The following is a 13,637-nucleotide window of genomic DNA, read 5'->3' on the forward strand; positions in this document are numbered from 1 at the left end:
TTAAAAGATTAATTTCAGTATTTTACTATAACCTAAAGAAATTACGGAGGTGTAAAAAGTAAAGAGGATTTTGGACTGATTGTTAGGGTAGTCCAATTGAGTCGAATAATCAAACATGCCAACGATAATATAGAAACGGGAAAGACAGGGGCAAAACAGTAAAACTTAGACAGATGGGAACACCGTTAGATCACGACCCCCCCAACTCTGAGCCGTAGATATATATGGAAGGGGAAATGAGAAGAGCGGATTTCAAAAATTCAAATCTCAAACTCACCACCCTTCATCCCCGCTCTCACACCTTTCATACACACACACACACACACAGAGAAAGAGAGGAAGGAACTTTCAGAAGCGGATCTGTGACTGAAAATGTCTATGCGCCACGAGAAAGAAAAGGGCGTCAACGTCCAGGTCCTCCTCCGTTGCAGGTATGCCGTTTACGTTTCCATTTCCCTTGTTTCTTCGTTTTTTTTTTTGCGTTCTGCAACTCTAACCCCGCAATTTGATTTATCGCAGGCCGTTCAGCGACGAAGAGTTACGGAGCAACGCACCGCAAGTTGTGACTTGCAATGATTACAGTCGAGAAGTCGCCGTCTCTCAGAGTATCGCCGGCAAGCACATCGATAGGGTTTTCACCTTCGATAAGGTATTGCTCACTCTTTTCTGTTGTTTGATAATCTCACTTTGAAAAGTAAATAGTGAGAAGAGAAGTAGGTTTTAGGGGGATTGCAAATCTGAAATATGTTCACTTTTGCTTTGTGTAGGTTTTTGGTCCTTCTGCTAGGCAAAAGGATCTTTATGAACAAGCTGTTACTCCGATAGTTAATGAAGTTCTTGAGGGGTTTAATTGTACTATTTTTGCGTATGGTCAAACTGGTACAGGGAAAACCTACACTATGGAAGGGGAGTGCAAAAGGGCCAAGGTATACTCTGATTTTATGAGGTGTGCTGATTTTATGTGACGCATGTTAATGAGCAATGTTAGTAATTTGATTTTACTATTCTAAAACAGAGTGGTCCCAATGGAGAGTTACCTCCGGAAGCTGGAGTCATTCCCAGGGCTGTCAAGCAGATTTTTGACACACTTGAGGGCCAGAATGCGGAGTATAGTGTGAAGGTCACCTTTTTGGAACTGTATAATGAAGAGATCACCGATTTGCTTGCCCCGGAGGAGATTTCTAAGGTTTCTTTGGAGGAGAAGCAGAAAAAACAGCTGCCTCTCATGGAGGATGGTAAAGGTGGAGTTCTTGTAAGGGGATTGGAGGAAGAGATTGTGACAAGTGCTAGTGAGATTTTTACGCTTCTGGAGAGAGGGTCTGCTAAACGACGGACTGCTGAAACTTTGTTGAACAAGCAGTCAAGGTGACTGTTATTTTCTATTTCCTTAATTGACAGGTGGTGGAATCATGTTTTCATATCTCTCACCAATACTTTCTTTGTCTACAGTCGGTCACATTCGTTGTTTTCAATTACAATCCATATCAAGGAAGCAACCCCGGAAGGAGAAGAACTAATTAAATGCGGTAAACTTAATTTGGTTGATCTGGCTGGGTCAGAGAATATATCTCGTTCTGGTGCCAGGGAGGTATTTATCATGAACATACCCTTTGTTCAGCGTACGCTCTGGCTTTCTCCTAATACATATTAATTTTGAACTATTAAGTTTATATTTGTGTTTGATAATTGTTAGGGCCGTGCAAGGGAAGCTGGGGAAATTAACAAAAGTTTGCTTACTTTAGGACGAGTAATCAATGCATTAGTGGAGCACCTTGGTCACATCCCTTACAGGTTTTTTTTGTGTGCCTTTGATACTGCTTCATTCTATTGAGTCTATAGCATTATCCTTTTCTGGGTGTGCTCACATGGAAATGTTGGCATATAGGGATAGTAAGTTAACTCGCTTACTGCGTGATTCACTCGGGGGAAGAACCAAGACATGCATCATTGCAACAGTGTCTCCTGCAGTTCATTGCTTAGAGGAAACTTTGAGCACGCTGGATTATGCACACAGGGCAAAACACATAAAAAATAAGCCTGAGGTTTGTTAGTGATTGGCATGGTGTTTAAAAATCTCCATGATACCATGCATCTCTAGTAGTGATAATGTCTTTGAAACATTTCATGTAAATATGTTACAAGCATAGTGCTTCTACAAAGATATTTAAAGTATTTGACTGCATTGTGTTTTAGATTTATTGTCTTAGTATACGATAAAACTGTCTTAAACAGAGTGACTGATTTGAATGTTCTTTTGTATTAGGATTAGGATATAAGACAAAATTATGAGCATGATTTGTTCATTTTGTTTAAGGACTGAACGAGTGCTGTTAGGGACATTTTCGTTTTAAGAACAGATTTGTGTTGATCTATTTAGCTCTAGTTTAGCTGTTTTTATTTTGACAAGATATGCAGGATATGAGATGCTTTTCGTTTTGTTCCCTTAACCTAGTTTTTCTTTTCTGATATTTTAGGTTAACCAAAAAATGATGAAATCAACACTTATCAAAGACCTTTATGGTGAAATTGAACGTCTTAAAGCAGGTGAAATGTGTGGCTCATTAGTCCTTGCTGAAGTATCTCTTGGGTTCTTCAGGTTTCTTGGTATATTGTCTTATTTAAGATATTAATCATTTAATTGGTGACTTTCATCAGAGGTTTATGCTACGCGTGAGAAAAATGGTGTCTATATTCCAAAGGAAAGATTCTATCAGGAGGAGAGTGAAAAGAAGGTTATTTTTCTCTTCTTTCTATTAGTCTGTTATCTTTTATTAATATGAAAAATTCATTTAGAGCAGTACTATTGTTCCATGTAACTTTCAGTGCCCAGATCGTGAAGATAATTTTATTTTAGATCCCTGGACGTTTTTTCTTGCATGGATTTTAATATTGTTCATGGGTAGATATATATTGGTTTGATGTTCATTTTTATGATATAGTTGTTAAAATCACTTTTGAGGCCTTTCATTGGTGCATTCTTTTCTTTTGTTCAGGCTATGTCAGATCAAATTGAACAGATGGGGCTCACAATAGAAACGCAACAAAAGGTTTGTTTTATTAAACAACCTATTATGCTTAGAAGATAGGGCGTGCCTGCTTGTTCTTTCCTGTTATATCTGACTTGTTTTCTATGTTTCAACCAGCAACTTGAGGATTTGCAAAACAAATTAGTCGACCAAATTCAACAGTGTTCCGATTTGAGCAACAAACTCGATAGTACCGAGGTGAGTTAACAAAATTTGTGCTCATTATTTTTATGAGATATACATCCTTGCTGATTGGGAAATTGTGATAAACCACACAGAAAAACTTGAACAAGACTAGCAAATTGCTTGCCAACAGAGAGGAAGAATTAAAAAAATGTCAGTACACTTTGAAAGAGAAAGACTTCATCATTTCTGAGCAGAGAAAAGCAGGTATGCCAAACACATGATCATCTTCTATCCCTGTTTCTTGTTTAATAGTCCTCTGAGATTATGTTAATTATGTGTGACAGAAAATGCACTGCATCATCAAGCATGTGTTTTACGTGCTGATTTGGAGAAATCTCTTCAGGATAATGCTTCGTTATTTTTGAAAATTGGTATGACTTATTCAATGCTCTGTTTTTGTTGACTAAGAATTGAAGTTGTATCTATTAACTTGTTTACCTGTTTGTTAATTTATAGGCAGAGAAGATAAGTTGAACTCAAATAACAGAACTGTAGTGAACAATTACCAGGCGGAGCTCGCTCAGCAAGTTGGTTCTCTTTGCAGCACTGTTGCAACGTCATTGTCTGAACAGAATGAACATCTGGAAGGTGTGAAGAAGCTCTGTCATTCGTTTTTGGACGTTCATGATAAGGTGGGTACATAAAGAATCCAATATTGTTGTTTGTCTTTCTTTCATGGTCTTATCCACTTCATTAAATCCTTGCTTTCCCCGTATTTTTGTGTGTCTTGTTATATTTTATCTCTAAATCCTCTAATTCCTCTTTGTTTATTGTAGGCCGTTGTTGATTTTAAAAAGAAAGTGACATCTCTGAGGTCCTTGTATATATCTCATATCGAGGCAGTACAAAATGTCGTGCGCTTGCATAAAGCGAACTCTGATGCTGCCTTTGAGGAACTTACTTCTGTTATATCCTCCAATGGCGATTCAATAGAAAAAGTATGTTTTACTTGTTTCAACTTTTAGCTAGTGGTGTGCTCTTTTTTCTAAGCTTTTCATTGCTAGTACTAATATAAATCTATAATTCGTGATAAATTAGTTTCTTGCATCCGAGGCTACCGAAGCTGGTTCAATATTTGATGATCTTCAGGGTTCCCTTTCAACTCAGCAGGGTGAATTGGCAGTTTTTGCGAGCGAGTTACGAAATGTACGTGCTTCAAGTTTTCCTTCTGTTAGTTCTAAACTAAATCGTCACGTGTTATGCTTTTCTCTTTTCTGTCCTGTACAAAACTGTTATTATTTCTTTTTTCTGTTCAGACTGGTGGTTTTTTTATCTTCTTCTGACTGTTATATTATTGTGTATTGTAAATCAAAGAAATTCAATCTCAGCATTGAACAAATAAAGGATATCTCCGAGCGCTCTCAAGAATTTGTGGATAAGCTTTTTGAAGAATCAAAAAAGCTTGAAGACTACGCTTCACAGGCTGACCAAGTGCAAATGAAGAGCATTGATGAGTTTAAAAAAGCTTACGAGGTTCTAACTTTGCACCAACAAGTATTATTTGAAAGATGGTTCTGGTTGTTGACATTTGATGTGGACAGCTTATTCTATTCTGTGCAGGAGCAATCAAAATCAGATACAGAGAAACTTATTGCTAATATGACTACTTTAGTTTCTGATCACATTCGGCGACAAATGGATCTGGTCAGTTTTGGATTGTTCATTTTATTTTGAGTGGTGGTTGTGGGGGAAGGGTCGGAAAATTTTATGTTCCTGTCAGTTTAGTTTGTCGTTCATATAGAAATCAAATGATGTTCGGCTTGCAGGTAGACTCAAAGCTTGTTGATCTTAGGGAAAGCGGAATGAAGAACAAGTCCTTCTTGGATGGACATTTGTCTTCAATGGGAGATATTGTTACCAATGCTAAAAGGAAATGGCAGGCCTTTTGCGTTCAAGCAGAAAAAGATGCAAAAGACACTTCGGATTTTTCTGCTGCTAGGCATTGCCGTATGGAGGTGCTCATGCAGCAGAGGTAAGTGTTCTTTCCCCAAATTTTCTTTATCCGGATACTCTCACTCACAATCTAACACTCTTTTTTAAATCCCTAGTTTTAAGACTGCTAAGTCGGCTTTTGAGCATACAAAGAGGACACATGATGCTGTGAATGAGATGGGGACCAAACATATTTCGGCAACAGAATCAATTGTCAGGTGCGTGGCAAACTGATTGTAATGAGTCCTAAGCACTAGTACCTTTCTAGAATAACGTATCACTGTGTTTTATACGTCTTCGTGTCCCACCGTTCTTAACCGTATACAATTGAAAAAATAAAATTTCAAGTTGAGATACCGCTTCAACACAAATTTTTGTGCGACGTTTGTTTTCGTAAGACTTAGCTAGTTATTTTAACTATCATGATATATGTTTCTTAAAATTCTATTATTAGAACCCTTATTATGGAAAAACCATAAAACTTTGGAAATTTGTTTTTGTAGTGATTTTATATGATTTTTAGTTGTGTTGAGAATTTTGTCATGCAAGTCATATGCACTGTAACCATATTTTATATTTTGGACATTAACCGTGTGTGTCATGGCGGAGCCAATGCTTAATATAATGAGCCTCTCTTCGCTGCCGATCTTTAATATAAAGAGGGAGTGTTGCACTAATGTCGTTATTACCTCTGTTTTTCTTGGGCCATTTTACTGCTTTGATGCCTCACGAATGGTCCATGCGATTTGATAGGGTGTTGCCGTTTTGTTTGGTTCAGGAATGCTACTGATGGCAATGAGCAACATGTCGTTGAGGTCAATTGTGCACGAATTTCAGCAGAAGAAGATGTGGCAAAGAATAGTGAGGAGCTTATTGAGCAGTTTGATGGTGAGTTATGATTCGTATCATGGTCCTTTGATTAGCAATATCCCGCAAATTTACGTCTGAGACTTGGGTTGTTTGATCATGATTATTTTCTTTAAGTGAATGCAATGCCAAGATCTCACCTTTTTCTATCAAAATGTGTTTGTGTATGTATTTATCCTTTTTTTCTTGGATTACATTTTTTGCAGTCACTTCAGCACAGGAACGGGATTCCATATCTGGCGTATTAAATGTGGTGAGAACTCATGCAAATACACTTGAGACGCTACGAGAGGATCACGATGGCCAAGCTGCTTCGATTGAACACAGAGCAAGCGAAACTTTTCAACAGCAATTCAGGGTATGTAAACTCGGTTTCTATTTTGTTTTCCGAAGTTATAAAACAGTCATTGTTGACATTATTTAGCATTTGATACAATAATGTGAGGGTTGTTGTTTCTGATGTCTTGCAGGATTATGAACCTACCGGTACAACACCAATAAGATGTGAAGCTGATGTTCCGACAAAGGGGACAATAGAGTCTCTTCGATCCTTGCCAATGGAATCCCTGCTTGAGGAATTCCGGGAAAACAACCCATTCGAATCTTCTGATGTAAAGGAGTTGAAACCATCTCTTATTCCACGTTCGCCTCTTACTCAACTGAACTAAATGGTGGTATAGTATAAGCTTGCACGGTTGGGTCCTTCATTGTTACAAATTTGTATTTCTATTGTAACATCACATTGCTTTTGTTAGCCATAATTGTTCAAAGAATGCATCCTTGGAGGATAGGATTGTAATGTGATATTTAGAGCAATGTACTCTGTAAATCCCACCTTGGGATGAAGTATAGGTTAAAATAATGTTTAATTTTAAGTAAGGCTCTCGCTTTTGTTTAAGTTTTTTATTCTTGTCATATTTAGAGCATACTTGATTTGTATTTTTCGTGTGCAGTTCTTGGAAGATCAAAACATTTCTTCGCTGCCTTAAATTTGAAAATATTTATGTTTCGCCATTGTAATCAAACTGTTTGATTATTTTCTTTCTTTCTAGGTATCGGGCAAGAACAAGTGATTGATGCGACGTGATTCATTAGGGTTGGAAAATGCGATACCATTTTGCCAATGGGGAAAAAATGTTGATAATAAGACAAGTAGTTCTGGAAGACTTCATAATTATGCCAAAAAGAACAGTAGCCAAACATTTGTGTTTGGTTACTTACTTTTAATTTCAGTAAAAGTACATTGGGTCAAGTTGTTTTAGTGTCTGATTTTGGTATTGGAAAAAATATTAAGATAAATAATTGCAAAACGGCCATTAAATGGCAAGAGAATATATTTTTTGGATTTTCGTTATTTTCCATAATATTCATTATATTGATTTTCGTTATTTTAATTGAAAATTTTCTCAAAAAGTCATTCGATCAAAAAGGAAAGTTATTAATAAAAATAAAAATATATTAAAAATTAAAGAAATTGAAAAATTGATTTAACATATTTATATTACTTAAATATATCAAATAAAATATTTTTTATAGAGGTAAATTTTATTTAAATTTATTCTTCTATCAATTTGTTTTTATTTTTAACTATTCTTACATAAGTAATAAAGTATCTATATTTATTCATGATGTTTTTAAATGTAAAAGAATATCTTAATATGTTTCATATATATATATATATATATATATATATATATATATATATATATATATATATAAATAAGGGTTTGCTACATTTTTTTTTTGGGTTAGTATATTTTAGCAATGTGTACCGAGTTTTAGAAGACAAAAATACCCTCATAAATTATGAATTCTAAGTTTTAAGGTCAAGGGTATTTGAATAATTTTCATTCTCAAAACTAAAAAAAACAATAAACCTTAAAACTCTTACTCACTTTCCTCATTCCTCTCAACCCTTTCTCTTTCATCTCTCTCACTCTAACATTTTTTCCGTCAACCCTGTTGTAGCCTCAACTAAAAAAATCAGAAACACTCGCACAATTTGTCTTTTTAAAGAGTTGAGTCATTGACATATTCGCCTTCAGGCAAATGTTCATTCAAGATCTCTTCAATTTCATCGTCTTCACTAACCTCATTATAAAATTAGATAAAACAAAAATTATAAAATGAAAACTCATTACAAAATCATTTTATGTAAGAAATTGTTTAACAACAAGTGTTTCTGATTTTTTTAGTTGGAATTACAGTAGGGATGACAAAGAAAATGTTGGAGTGAGAGATGAAAGAAAAAAGATTGAGAGGAATGAGGGAGGTGAGTAAATGTTTGAGGATTTCTTGTTTTTTTTTTAGTTTTGAAAATTAAATAAAATTAGATGAGACAAAAATTATAAAATGAAAACTCATTATAAAATCATTTTTTTTGTAAGAAATTGTTTAAAAACCAGTGTTTCTGATTTTTTAAGTTGGAGTTACAGTAGGGATGACAAAGAAAATGTTGGAGTGAGAGATGAAAGAGAAAAGATTGAGAGGAATGAGGGAGGTGAGTAAAGGTTTGAGGATTTCTTGTTTTTTTTTTAGTTTTGAAAATGAAAATTATTCAAATATCTTTGACTTTAAAACTTAGAATCCATAATATATGAGAGTATTCTTGTCTACTAAAATCCTGTACACATTGTTAAAATGTACCAACTGACAAAAAAAAAAGACACACGTAAGTTAGTAAACTCATATATATATATATATATATATATATATATATATATATATATATATATTTCCAAATGTATGTAGGTATAAACTCATTAAAACGTTGAGATAGATCCAAATGTTAAGCGAAAAATATAAGCTTAAATTAATAGAAAAAGCCTACAATCTTATTTTGGTTTCTCGTTTTCGAGGTTTCATAATTTTCTCTCCAAAAAAAATATTTTTCTTTTGATCCACACTTTTTAAAAAAAATTTAACTATATTTAACAACTTTGTTTTTTAATCCTTACACAAAAATTAAAATTATAGTTAACTATTAAACCAGGCCTATTTTACTCCTATTGGATCTTTGCAATTAATTTATAAATTGTTTTTCTTTTATTTATAGCTGCAATTGATAAATATCTCTTGAACTTAAAAGTCTAGAATTAAGTTTAACACAATTTTGAAATACATAGTTGAGAATTTTGAAAAATATCAAATGAAATATGCGAACGGACTTCAATAATTCATATAAATATATTAAATCTTAAATTCAAGAATCAGTGTTAAGCCTATTTTTATGTTTTAAAATAATAAATTTATTTTAATATTTTATATCTAATTTAAAGTGTTATTGGCCTTTTCACTATTTAGTATTGATTTAATTTAGCTAATTTTTATTCAAATAACCTCATTTATTAATTCAAGTTATGATTTAGAGAAAAATGATAAAATTTAATTAAACAGAAAGGACAATAAATATTCAAAATAACAATAAATACGTTCTCATTCTATTAATTTTGTGGGCGTACATAATTATTTGTTCAAACAAGTTACAAGTCATTATTTGTATCCAAAAGCAGTCTTTATGAGCATGACGTTGAGATTGGAACACACCTTTTATAAATTTCATATGGTACACACCAGTTGCACAGCCACGTTTTAAATGAAAAAAAAATATTTTTTTCTTGTCGTGTGAGTTAAACCAATAAAACATCTCTTGAATAATTAACTCAACTCAAATTAGATTATCAATTACCTGATTAGAAAAATCAAGAGTTCAGGGGAAATCACAAACTGAACTTAAATTTAATTACAAAGTTTCAAGTACATGTCTCAACAAATGTATTTAAAAGTATAAATAACTATTTATTAGCCTGATTCCTTTTTCGAATAATTTCACAGTTCAATTAAAAATAATGTTATATAAAAAAACCTATTAAAATTATAAAAGTCTTTCAACTGGATTAAAATAAGAGAAAATACGTAAATAAAAGAGTTATTATTGAATGGATTGAACAGTAAGTTACTTTTAGATAAATTGTGTTAGTACAACTGAATTTTATGAATTTAAGTTAATGCACATGTTGTGGTTATGCAGAAAGGATCTAAGCAAACTGCATCATATATTTTTAAGTATACATATTTAAGAATATATTTAAAAATGTAAAATATTTTTCGTTCTCCTAATTTTCACCTGCAAAATTTAGATTGAAGAGATAGAATAGGGGTGTTAAAGCTGTGAAAATCAAGATATTGAGATCGTTTAAAAAATCATTTGCTTTCATTTCATAAAGAAAATTAGTCGGTACAAGAATCTTGTGCATATAATTTGTCTGTTAGTTTAAAAACTAATTGAAATGAGTTATTTATTTTAATTAATTTTTACACAACTAGAAATTGATTTTTGCTTGTTTGTGGTAAAAAGAAATTAATTAAAAGTTTAAAGAATGAAAGGTAAAAGAAAGTTTTATACGAAGAAGAGAAAAAAGCTAAAATGACACCAAGTATAATAACGTTAGATCCTGTAAAATTTGAAGGATAATTTGCTAAACAAAATTGATAAACACAGTGTTAAAAATTACATCAACAAAATATTTTATTAAAATATCATTTTAAACCAATCTTTTGTTTGGTTACTAAATTTTTCTTTCCCACTTATATTTTCACACACTAAAAAATCATATATTATGTTTTTAATTTTTACAAAATATTGGTTTCTATTATCTCAAATAGTCTCGTATTACTTAAAAGTTCACGTCTAAAACAATTTTAACGATTTTTTCTCTTCTATCGTTCAAAACTCCTTTTGAAGACAAAACCGTAACAAAGTTTCACGTTTCAAAACTGACTTTAAATAGATGATCATTGAACCAAACAATATCATTTAACAAATTTAACATTGAAACATTGACATCCACCATAACACCGATAATAAAGTTTTTAGATGAACCAATATCTAAAACTCTAAATTAAATATTTTTTCATCCTTCAAAATGTCTTTTAATTATAAAACCATCATTTCAATCTTAATATTTTAAAAATGTGATAATTGACCCAATAATTCTATCTGAACGAATTTAGAATCAGAAACATTCTTATTTTTGTTTTTAATATTTATCAATTTTTCTTTGTTTTCATTTCCTTTAAATTTGTTTTTAGTTTCTATAAAATAAATAAACTTTGATTTCTGTGTCGGTAAAATATTTTTACAGATCCATTTATTCAATCATTTAGTTTTTATATTGAATTTATAAACAACTAAAAAATATATCCTAACTTTTTCACAGGTAAAAATTATTTATAAAGAAAAATATATCTAAACCTGATTTTTCTTAAAAAATTAATCATCAATAAGATCAATTCTTAATTATCTACTTTAGAACACTGGACCACGTCGATAAAAAAAATATCATTGAACTTGAAAAAGGCAAATGTGTCCAGTTCTGAACGGAAATAAGGTACAAGGTGGGCTGTTCTTTATTTTTGAAACTAAATATACAAAGAAAACAATACTATCACAACATTTTGGATACGATTTTGTCGAAATAGCACACTGAAGTAAGTGGGTGCAGTGTCATATACCATTTTCACTTTATAATCCTATGTGTTTTTAACTTGCCATGTGTTACACCTTTTTCTCAATGCCAATTCCAAATGTGATTTATGGACTATAATATATTGTGAAATATTTATTATTATTATCATTATGTACCAACACCATTCAAAGAAATGTATGATTCAACATCATAAAGTACATATATATGCTAAGTGCTCACTTATACTAATTTAATCATACTTTATGCCTTTTCTTTATATCCTTTCCATTTTTTTTCTCACATTCAGCTTTGATGATATTGTATAATAAAAAAGAAGAAACTAACGTCCTTTTCACCTTTTCTTTAACTCAAATTATAACTTATAAAAACGTTTATGTTGCAATAAAAAGATGGTAATAATTTAAATTAATTTCAAAATATAAATGTATAAGATGAATAATATTTAAGTAAAAAATGTTAGAAATTTAAGTATGAATTTTAATCTTCCAAGTTGCATAATAATTATTGGATATATGTTTTAACTGTTATAGTGCTAGAGACAAGTTGATGGGTTTAATTTTTAACCGAACAAATATTGAAAAGAAGATTGTTATAATATTAATTATTTTGTAACAAAGATAAATCAAGTTATAATCAATTGTGGTGTTTAACTACACTCTTTAAGAAAAAAAAGTTATACTTGAGTCACTTATAGTTTTTGATTTAATGGTAAATCAATCCAACAATTCAACAAGAATGATTATTACAATATCTTAGCAGTGTCACATGGTTTAAATTTAGAGACTAAATATAATTTAAATACATTTTTTTAAGTCAAACTTATAGTAAAAGTTTCAATATATTATATATGGTGATTAATTTTAACGATATTATCTTTTATATATATCCAAAATGATAAAATTAAATAAAATTTGAAAAATAAAAATACTTATAAACTACAAAATTAAAACTTTGATTTAAAAATACTATTTGAAATCTAAGTTTATTCATACCTGGTATTGAATATTCCTTATGTATCTATTTATCAATTAAAAAAATTACTATCAACATATTTTTCTTTAAAATTGAAGTACATAATAATTTCTTAATTTTTTATATAGTTTTATTAGATATTACATTTTCTGATCACTCTTCAACAATCCTCACAACAAATGTTTACTTTCTATTATTTTCATAATGCAGATATCCCAAAATATGGTATAATAATTGAAAATTTTAAAGGTTTAAATTGTGGACATGTATGAAGGATATTATATTATGTATTGAATATATATATATATATATATATATATATATATATATATATATATATATATATATATATATATATAGGGTTTGCTAACGCGCGTATGCCTGTTTTTCAGTTGGTACGTTTTAACAATGTGTACCGGGTTTTAATAGACAAAAATATCCTTATATATCAATGGATTCTAAGTTTTAAGGTTAAGGGTATTTTAATAATTTTCATTCTCAAAACTAAAAAAAAAAAAAAAACCCGAAACCCTTACTCACCTCTCTCATTCCTCACCCGAAACCCTTACTCACCTCTCTCATTCCTCTCAACCCTTTCTCTTTCATCTTTTTCACTCCAATCTTTTCTCTGTCATCCATCCATACTGTAGCCCCAATTGAAAAAATAAAAAATTTCTCTCAACATTTTCTCTTTCATCTTTCTCACTCCAATCTTTTCTCTGTCATCCCTACTGTAGCCCCAATTGAAAAAATCAAAAACACTTGCCGTTAAACAATCTTACAAAAAAAATGATTTTATAATGAGTTTTCATCTTATAATTTTTGTCTTATCTAATTTTATCAAATTTTTACAAGCATAAAGGAATTGGTAATTGACCTGGAAAAAATCAGAAATACTCGTTGTTAAACAATTTTTTACAAAATGATTTTATAATGAGTTTTTATTTTGTGATTTTTGTCTTATCTAATTTTCACAAACATAATGACATCAAAGCAATTGATGATTGGCCTTGAAAAAATTAGAAACACTCATTGTTAAATAATTTCTTACAAAAAATGACTTTATAATGAGTTTTCATTTTATAATTTTTGTCGTATATTATCTAATTTTCACAGGCATAATGACATCCAAAAGAATTGGTAATTGGCATGGAGGATTTTTTTT

The 13,637-nt window shown here is 31.0% G+C and overlaps 1 protein-coding gene across 1 annotated transcript; it reads left to right on the forward strand.

Moving 5' to 3' along the window:
* Positions 1-236: 236 nt before the first annotated feature.
* Positions 237-6,913, forward strand: LOC108326888 (kinesin-like protein KIN-5C). Its single transcript, XM_017560482.2, has 23 exons — positions 237-431; positions 520-649; positions 768-926; positions 1,016-1,365; positions 1,450-1,588; positions 1,694-1,791; positions 1,886-2,042; positions 2,475-2,544; positions 2,656-2,732; positions 2,994-3,047; positions 3,144-3,224; positions 3,305-3,416; positions 3,497-3,583; positions 3,669-3,844; positions 3,989-4,150; positions 4,251-4,358; positions 4,527-4,685; positions 4,773-4,856; positions 4,979-5,184; positions 5,261-5,362; positions 5,923-6,032; positions 6,218-6,369; positions 6,482-6,913. Exons 1-23 carry the CDS (start codon positions 373-375, stop codon positions 6,677-6,679), a joined length of 3,030 nt encoding a protein of 1,009 aa, XP_017415971.1. The 5' UTR covers positions 237-372; the 3' UTR covers positions 6,680-6,913.
* Positions 6,914-13,637: the final 6,724 nt, after the last annotated feature.

Source organism: Vigna angularis, chromosome 2 (assembly GCF_016808095.1).
Source record: "Vigna angularis cultivar LongXiaoDou No.4 chromosome 2, ASM1680809v1, whole genome shotgun sequence".
Classification (NCBI taxonomy): domain Eukaryota; kingdom Viridiplantae; phylum Streptophyta; class Magnoliopsida; order Fabales; family Fabaceae; genus Vigna; species Vigna angularis.